This window comes from Macrobrachium rosenbergii, chromosome 54 (genome assembly GCF_040412425.1).
Source record: "Macrobrachium rosenbergii isolate ZJJX-2024 chromosome 54, ASM4041242v1, whole genome shotgun sequence".
Lineage (NCBI taxonomy): Eukaryota > Metazoa > Arthropoda > Malacostraca > Decapoda > Palaemonidae > Macrobrachium > Macrobrachium rosenbergii.
This window is the reverse complement of record NC_089794.1, coordinates 28,925,436-28,935,697: the sequence shown is the minus strand read 5'-3', so window position 1 is coordinate 28,935,697 and position 10,262 is coordinate 28,925,436. Positions and strand designations below refer to the sequence as shown.

The following is a 10,262-nucleotide window of genomic DNA, read 5'->3' as shown; positions in this document are numbered from 1 at the left end:
CAGTCTGTCATTCGCAAAATGGCCTAATTACTAACGCGGCTTGACAAAGGGTCTAATCAGCTTGGAAATCCCGCAAATAACGTGAAATTCATGACGTAACAGTTGCGTCACGCACGCTACCTGAAGTGGTAACTCCGCCCACCAAGCGACGACTGGCATCCGCAGATGTATAAAACTCGGCGGAGCCGGTGGAGATGTGTAGTTCTACGGACGCCAAGATAAGACAAAGGTGAGCTTTCCCATCTCCCTACGAGAAATTGGATCTTTATCTTCGTATTTTGGGAGATCAACGAGTTTACTTTAAACTATATATATGTATACATACATACACACACATATATATATTTATATATATAATCTTTATCAGAGATTTAAATTGGAAATTAATCTCGTCTAACAAATGTTTCTTAGTTCAAGTAAACGAATACACATATTTATACCTAATTTCAAATATACAGTGTACTTTTCATTATAAAATAAGACTAATATTTCTTACTGGGCATAAACTCTGAGCTGACACTCCGTCATGAAGATGGAATTATAAACAACATACATAACATGAAATGCTAACGGTGTATACATAACTACGAGTTGATAATTTATACATGTAACCACGCAAACGTCAATTACGTAACGTAATGCAAATCTAATCAGTACTGTCCTACAGATACACAAAAATGCGCAACGAAGCGAAATTATATGCGCAGTCACACGAGCCCAATGTTTAAATTCAGTTCAGTTAGGAGGTATTACCCTTGTATCGGCTCAGGCCCGACAATGCACGCGGAAGTGCACACGACGCTCTGTCTCTTCCTGGCAGAGGAAGAACACTTTGTTTACTTCTTGATTCCAATAGTGATTTCGATAATTTCGTTTACAAGCCTACATTTTAAATACGTATTCACTATTTAAATCTGAAGTGTCTTTCATTTGTCTTTCACATAAATACGTATTCTCGGTTGAAATTTGAAATGTTTTTCATTTGTCTTCCACATTATTTTTAAAGGATTTTATGCACAAAATTTGTGCTAGTTCGAGACAATGATGCTTGTGATTTCGATGTTTCTAAGGGTATAAATGCGCGTCGCTACTATATCCCAAATTTACCCCTAATAAATTTGTATATATATATATATATATATATATAATATATTTATATATATATATATATATATATATATATATATATATATATATATATATATATATATATATATATATATATATATATATATACACACGTGTGTTATAAATCTGCATAGCATTCGTGGTGAAAATTTTAACTATTTCGGTGCAATGATTACGAAATTTTATGTGTATAAATAACCTTTTCAACGTTTGCGGCGCAAAATTCAAATCCTGTTCTTGTGTTACTGAATTAACACCCGCAAGGAAACCTTGTCTCACATCTTTGGATTTTCAGTTTTCAATCAATTTCCAATTTGCGTTCAAATTTTTCTCGTAGCTCTAAACATAACCAAAGTTTTATATAGAACATTTTCTTTGTTTATAACTGATATATAATTTCTAAAATTTTCATTACGGTATTTTCGCGATGCATAACTTTACAAACCATACAACCTCTGCCTGGTAGTGGCCTATCCTATATCGTTGCCAGAAGCACGATTATGGCTAACTCTAACCTTAAATAAAATAGAAACTACTGAGCCTAGAGGGCTGCAATTTGGTATGTCTGACGATTGGGGGGTGGATGATCAACATACCAATTTGCAGCCCTCTAGCCTAAGTAATTTTTAAGATCTGAGGGCGGACAGAAAAAGTGCGGACAGAAAAAAGTGCGGACGGACAGACAAAGCCGGCACAAGTTTCCTTTTACAGAAAACTAAAAATGTGAAGTTCTCTACGATCATTTATTATTATTATTATTATTATTATTATTATTATTATTATTATTATTATTATTATTATTATTCAGAAGCTAAATCCCTATCCGTATGGAACAAGCCCACAGGGGCCACTGCTTTGAAATTCGAGCTTCCAAAGAATATAGTGTCCATTTTTGAAGATTTGAAAGAAGTTACAGAAGGAAAAGATCGGTTATCAGAAAAGAGAAACGTGATAAATTTATAGAAAAACAGATAAGAATCTAAATTTATCAAAATACGAGGTGAATTGTTTTAGGAAATTTGCAATGAGTTATTTTTTTTTATTTTAAATGATTTATCAAATCTCACAACAATCATTACAACAATTTTCGGTGTTCACTTATAATTTATCACATTTATCAGTTTCATCATATTGAAATGCTGATAATAAAATGCGCTTCTTATTAACCACAAATATGCCGAAATTTTGTAAGTGATTTGTTTTTATTTGTGTTTTCAAGAATTTGACGGTATTAGAAATAATTTGTGAGCTACCCACCTGATATATATGTGCAAAAATTTTATCAGACATTTTTACTTTTTAATCTTTCACATTGCAAGTTTCTTAAATGAAGTTATATTTGCATTCACTCACTCTTTTATTACTGTTTCTGTTGCACTCATTCTCTTATTACTGTTTCTGTTGCACTCATTCTCTTATTACTGTTTCTGTTGCATTCATTCTCTTATTGCCGTTTCTGTTGCATTCATTCTCTTATGACTGTTACTGTTGCACTCATTCTCTTATTACTGTTTCAGTTGCATTCATTCTCTTATTGCCGTTTCTGTTGCATTCATTCTCTTATGACTGTTACTGTTGCACTCATTCTCTTATTACTGTTTCTGTTGCATTCATTCTCTTATTACTGTTACTGTTGCACTCATTCTCTTATTACTGTTTCTGTTGCATTCATTCTCTTATTACTGTTTCTGTTGCATTCATTCTCTTATTACTGTTTCTCACTGTTTCTTGCATTCAATCTCTTATTACTGTTTCTCACTGTTTCTGTTGCATTCAATCTCTTATTACTGTTTCTCACTGTTTCTGTTGCATTCAATCTCTTATTACTGTTTCTGTTGCATTCATTCTCTTATTACTGTTTCTGTTGCACTCATTCTCTTATTACTTTTTCTGTTGCATTCATTCTCTTATTACTGTTTCTGTTGCACTCATTCTCTTATTACTTTTTCTGTTGCATTCATTCTCTTATTACTGTTTCTGTTGCATTCATTCTCTTACTGTTTCTCACTGTTTCTGTTGCATTCAATCTCTTATTACTGTTTCTGTTGCATTCATTCTCTTATTACTGTTTCTGTTGCACTCATTCTCTTATTACTTTTTCTGTTGCATTCATTCTCTTATTACTGTTTCTGTTGCACTCATTCTCTTATTACTTTTTTCTGTTGCATTCATTCTCTTATTACTGTTTCTGTTGCATTCATTCTCTTATTACTGTTTCTCACTGTTTCTGTTGCATTCAATCTCTTATTACTGTTTCTCACTGTTTCTGTTGCATTCAATCTCTTATTACTGTTTCTCACTGTTTCTGTTGCATTCAATCTCTTATTACTGTTTCTGTTGCACTCATTCTCTTATTACTTTTTCTGTTGCATTCATTCTCTTATTACTGTTTCTGTTGCACTCATTCTCTTATTATTGTTTCTGTTGCATTCATTCTCTTATTACTGTTTCTGTTGCATTCATTCTCTTATTACTGTTTCTCACTGTTTCTGTTGCATTCAATTTCTTATTACTGTTTCTCACTGTTTCTGTTGCATTCAATCTCTTATTACTGTTTCTCACTGTTTCTGTTGCATTCAATCTCTTATTATTGCATTCAGTCTCTTATTACTGTTTCTGTTGCATTCATTCTCTTATTGCTGTTTCTGTTGCACTCATTCTCTTATTACTTTTCTGTTGCATTCATTCTCTTATTACTGTTTCTGTTGCACTCATTCTCTTATTACTTTTTCTGTTGCATTCATTCTCTTATTACTGTTTCTCACTGTTTTCATTCAATCTCTTATTACTGTTTCTCACTGTTTCTGTTGCATTCAATCTCTTATTACTGTTTCTCACTGTTTCTGTTGCATTCAATCTCTTATTACTGTTTCTCACTGTTTCTGTTGCATTCATTCTCTTATTACTGTTTCTGTTGCATTCATTCTCTTATTACTGTTTCTGTTGCACTCATTCTCTTATTACTTTTTCTGTTGCATTCATTCTCTTATTACTGTTTCTGTTGCATTCATTCTCTTATTACTGTTTCTCACTGTTTCTGTTGCATTCAATCTCTTATTACTGTTTCTCACTGTTTCTGTTGCATTCAATCTCTTATTACTGTTTCTCACTGTTTCTGTTGCATTCAATCTCTTATTACTGTTTCTCACTGTTTCTGTTGCATTCAATCTCTTATTACTGTTTCTCACTGTTTCTGTTGCATTCATTCTCTTATTACTGTTTCTGTTGCATTCATTCTCTTATTACTGTTTCTGTTGCACTCATTCTCTTATTACTTTTTCTGTTGCATTCATTCTCTTATTACTGTTTCTGTTGCATTCATTCTCTTATTACTGTTTCTCACTGTTTCTGTTGCATTCAATCTCTTATTACTGTTTCTCACTGTTTCTGTTGCATTCAATCTCTTATTACTGTTTCTGTTGCATTCATTCTCTTATTACTGTTTCTGTTGCACTCATTCTCTTATTACTTTTTCTGTTGCATTCATTCTCTTATTACTGTTTCTCACTGTTTCTGTTGCATTCAATCTCTTATTACTGTTTCTCACTGTTTCTGTTGCATTCAATCTCTTATTACTGTTTCTCACTGTTTCTGTTGCATTCAATCTCTTATTACTGTTTCTCACTGTTTCTGTTGCATTCAATCTCTTATTAACATCAATTCATTCTCTTATTACTGTTTCTGTTGCATTCATTCTCTTATTACTGTTTCTGTTGCATTCATTCTCTTATTACTGTTTCTCACTGTTTCTGTTGCATTCATTCTCTTATTACTGTTTCTGTTGCATTCATTCTCTTATTACTGTTTCTGTTGCATTCAATCTCTTATTACTGTTTCTCACTGTTTCTGTTGCATTCAATCTCTTATTACTGTTTCTCACTGTTTCTGTTGCATTCAATCTCTTATTACTGTTTCTCACTGTTTCTGTTGCAGTCATTCTCTTATTACTGTTTCTGTTGCATTCATTCTCTTATTACTGTTTCTGTTGCACTCATTCTCTTATTACTTTTTCTGTTGCATTCATTCTCTTATTACTGTTTCGGTTGCACTCGTTCTCTTATTACTGTTTCTGAAAACGGTATCTTCCCTAGACAGTGACCCCCAAAGGTTTTAACCCGGTATGAATCCACCTTTGCTGCGTGTTTAGTACAAGGCCGTTGGGGATGACCGTAAAAACATAAACAAAAGACTGTAAATGTCATAAAGGTAATAGCCCCCGAGAAATATTAGTCCTTGATACCGACCCCCGAACTTTGTTGGGAAAGATCCTGAAAACTTAAAAAAAAAAAAAAAAAATTATTAAACTTACGCCACTAATAACCAAATCAAACATTATCCTTGATACAACTTAGCAGAGTCTCTCTCTCTCTCTCTCTCTCTCTCTCTCTCTCTCTCTCTCTCTCTCTCTCTCTCAATTTGGCTAAATACAACTTGTAAATTTCAATGGTTGATTTTCGAATTTAGTTATGACTAACAAAAAAGTTTCATGAATTTAATGTTTATATATATATATATATATATATATATATATATATATATATATATATATATATATATATATATATAACATATATATATATATATATATATATATATATATATTATGGATATATTATATAGGTGGATAGATAGGTATAACGTGGCGCAAGATCACTGGTCATCATATCTCTTTACGCATGCGTTAGATAGTCAAGTATATACAACGAATTCGTGACATCTGTCTTTATCGTCCATCCGTAAACAAATTAACGCGGAACAACCCCTAAAGGCGATAAACGAGAAAAACCAAAACCCAAAGAAAACGAATAAAATAAGAGAGATTCAAACGACAAATATATAGAATAATAATCAAATCAATAAATCTTTAGAACGAGAAAAATAGTACTAAATTTTTCGTCTCCTTTCCAGATGCGTCTTGCGACACTGACACTCAGCCTCCTGCTCTTGGGACTGAGCAAGGCTCACCCCCAGTACCCCTCAGGAGGGGGAGGTGGGGCCAACCCCCCTGTCCCACCCGTCGCTCCTGTCGCTCCAGTAACTGCTGCTGGATGCCCACCTCATACCCACGACTGTGTGCCCTATTACCAGTGCCTGAATGGCACCATCAACACCTCTGGGGCAGGGTTGATCGACGTCCGCATCAAGCCACAGGGAGTGAGTGCAGTCTTTCCTTTCCAGAAACTGGAACTTATTCTGAAGAGTTTTGGTCATATCTGTTGATGCACAGCTTCCAGGAGTTGATGCTCATTTATTCAAAGATTACTGTACATTTATATCTAAATATTTTACTACCTCTTTTCAGGAATGCGTGAATCCAGAATACCCTGAAGTACCCTCAGTTTGTTGCCGCATACCCGGAGCTACTCCTCCGGCACTGGAAGCATGCCAGGCTGGAAAGGTGTGCGTACTCCAGGAACAATGCAGACCTGACGGGAAAGTCAACACAGATGGCGCTGGGCTCATTGACACAAGGCTTTACAAGGTGAGGCTTATTTCTTCCACTAAAAGTCTCGGTATTTCCATTCAAAGACCTATGATATAAATTGGATACGCAAAAATCCCTTCACAGGGCAAAAATACCAAATTTTTCATATCCATAATTCTTATTTAAATTCCTGACTTTCCAGAGCTGCTACATCACTCCAGGGTCACAAGTAATTGGAGTATGCTGTGCTCCACCAGTCCCCACCATTGACAAATGCCCAGCAGACTCTGTCTGCCTTCCAGGAGCACTATGTTTAGGCCAAATCCTCGACAGCTCCAACGGCTACCAGCCACACACCAGCCAGGCCACCTGGATGCAGTGTCCTTTGAGTGGAAGTAACAAGGACAAGGGTATCTGTTGCCGAAATCCACCTGCTCCAGTAATTGACACATGTCCAGGAGATTCAGTCTGCCTTCCAGAGATCCTCTGTTCAGGTGATATCCTTGACGATGCTAATGGATACCAAGCACAGGGCAGCCAGGCCACATGGACCCAGTGCCCTCTTGATTCAAGCAATAAAAACAAAGGAGTGTGTTGTCTCATCCCGCAGCAAAAACCTTTACCTTTCACAGCTGCTGACAAGTGTGGCATACGCCATGAGGGTCTGGGTGTCAAGACACTCAAAAAGAATGAGGCCTCATTCGGCGAGTTCCCCTGGCAGGCAGTTCTCTTCTTCAAGAATTTCACCTTCAAGTGTGGTGCAACCTTGGTGACAGATAAACATTTGCTGACAGGAGCACACTGCATCCAAGGATATAAGTATGGCGACTTCAAGATCCGCCTTGGCGAGTGGACAGTCAACACATACGATGAGCCTTTGCCCTATCTGGATGTCGATATTGCTTCCATCACCGTCCATCCTGGTTTCAACGGTGCAAACTTGCACAACGACATTGCTGTCATTGAGCTGACAGCTCCCGTCAAATTCCAATACCACATCAACACAGTTTGCCTGCCAATCCAAACTCATACTCTCCAGCCAGGAACACGCTGCTTTGCCACTGGCTGGGGTAAGAACGCCTTTGAAGGGACTTACCAGGCTACCTTGAAGAAGGTTGATGTGCCCTTCGTTGAGCACAAGTATTGCCAGGACCTGCTTCGAAAGACTCGCCTCGGAAAGTACTTCGTGTTGGATAAGTCCTTCATGTGTGCTGGAGGGGAGGAGAACCAGGATGCCTGCACTGGAGATGGAGGTGGACCTCTTGTCTGCCAAGACCCTGTAACTGGTGCCTACAGCCTCTGGGGCATCACTGCTTGGGGCATCAACTGTGGGCAGAAGGACGTGCCAGGAGTTTATGTGGACGTGCAGCACTTTGCTGACTTTATCAGCCAAGCTCTGTATGGCGTCGCTCCTGTTCAGGTCACAGCTCCACACAATCCTTACGGGCGCAAGTAGTGTGTCCTGTTTTCAAATTGTTTCACTATATAATGCACGCACCTTATTATAACCTCTTCATCATTCAATATGCTACCAGCAATACTTCATGTAACCTGTGATATATTTATATAATAAAATGTCTTGATTAACACTTCCCTCTGAATGTCCTTATGACCTATCCGTGAATGCCCAGCATAAGTGTAACTTTTCATCTGCGAAGTTGAGCCACAGAAGTTCATAAAGAAAAGAAAAAAATAATGCATTGAGTGCAAAATTTAACTGTTCCACCTGCTGATAAAAGTTAAGCCACATAATCTGACCTTTATGTGTTTTAGAAACAAACACATAAAGGTCAAATGACACTCAACCTTGGCCCACAGAAAATCACCATGCAGAGTGAATCCCAAAAATATGATAAAAATCCAAGCTCATTCTTTGGCTAAGTCCTATCTAAACTCACGATATAAACGTCATGGCTTTAAGTGCTCCAGAAGCAGATGGGTCTATCCTACTCTCTCATTTCTACTCTGTTGCATTTCTCTTGAGATATCTTATAATTATGAAGCACATAAGCTCTGAAAAGAATCTGTCACTAGAATATGCAAATGGGACTGCTCCTGTCGCTTCCCTTAATCAGTCTTTTCCTGTTTGTTCCCAAGTGTGTGATTTCTTTCTGCTGTCCCCCATATCATCACCTAGGCCACTGGCTCTATTCTGTCCCCAGTGGCCGCAGCCAAAAACCACGCATAAACCTGAATGAAAGAGAAACGAAAATTGATAAAACAGACCCACAGGAAACCCCCGAAGGACCTTCCTCTTGCAAAATAGACCACTAGAATCAATGGAAACTTAGCCAGGCAGAGAATTCCAGAGACTGGCTGTAGAAGGGAAAACGTCAACTGGAAATTCTGGAACTGTTGTTTTCAAAAACAAGGAAGCAAAAACTACACGTCTAGGTTTTATTCCCGTGATTTCTTCAGCATTTCAGTGGCCTCTCTTTCGACAATTTCAGTAGCCTTGGACGATCTCAACACGGAAAAAAATATTAAATATTGAAAAAATAAACCAAATGCTTGCTGAAACTCGCCACTAATTTATTCATTGGCCACACTAATGGTCAATTACCTTGTTAAAATGATTAGGCAAGTAATAATCACCTGATATATACACACAATTATTGACGACGTTTTTGTGCAGTAAAAAAGAACTGACAAGGTAAGATATATTGAGATACTTGGATGAAAGAATGGATCAGAGTATTACGAGATGGTTTGGCCATGTGGAAAGAACAGATAATATACTGGATGGATGGGATTTGAAAGAAGTGTTAGAGCTGAGGCAACTTAGCAGCCAAGAAGCTCGAGAATGCTTGCAAGATAGGAGTGAATGGAACTGTGAGGGTAAGGGGTTCAATGCACTGCTGATGAGCCTTTTTTGACAGGTTTATGAAGTGGAGCACTCTGTGGAAGTTTTGACAGAGGGTATTTTGTGTGTGTGTGTGTATGTGTATGTGTGTGTGTATGTATATATATATATATATATATATATATATATATATATATATATATAATATAATATTATATGTATAGAAATGACAACATGTACACATATATATACATACATAGACATATACAGTATGTATATATATAATAAATACATATATATATATATATATATATATATACATACATAAATATACATACATGTATATACATATGTATGTGTGTGTGTGTATCTTCAGAGATGAAAATATGAAGTAAATGTGTTACTTGTTACATAATTCAACATATGTTCATCTTCGCCAATATTATTCAAGAATAATTACCTCGCTGTTTGCGCCGCGCAAAAATTCCCCGACTTAGAATCACCACGCATCCATAAACCCTTTCCGTGTAACGTCACGCCTTCATAAACAATGTCCATGTAACGTCACGCTCTTATAAACAATCTTAAAGTGACGTCACGCTTCCACAGATTTCACGAGATGCCGAGAAACAGACAGACAGCCAGAATAAAGACAGACAAGCACCCAGATAATGAGAGAACTGTTAATTCACCAGCAATGAATTCAGGTGAATAATGTGGCATGGCATTCAATGAAGTCATTTTATGACATGGCATTCAATGAAGTCATTTTATGACATGGTGTTCAATGAAGTCATTTTATGACATGGTATTCAATGAAGACATTTTATGACTTTGAATCCAATGAAGTCATTTCATGGCGTGGAATTCAATGAAGTCATTTTACAACATGGAATTCAATGAAGT

General features: G+C 36.6%; 1 protein-coding gene across 1 annotated transcript; it reads left to right on the top strand.

The window, feature by feature from the left end:
- The first annotated feature begins 108 nt into the window (after nt 1-108).
- LOC136834923 (inactive CLIP domain-containing serine protease A8-like) lies at nt 109-8,142 on the top strand. Its single transcript, XM_067097761.1, has 4 exons — nt 109-229; nt 6,037-6,282; nt 6,431-6,610; nt 6,756-8,142. The coding sequence occupies exons 2-4, from the start codon at nt 6,037-6,039 to the stop codon at nt 8,007-8,009; spliced, it is 1,680 nt and encodes a 559-aa protein (XP_066953862.1). The 5' UTR covers nt 109-229; the 3' UTR covers nt 8,010-8,142.
- The last annotated feature ends 2,120 nt before the right edge of the window (nt 8,143-10,262 follow it).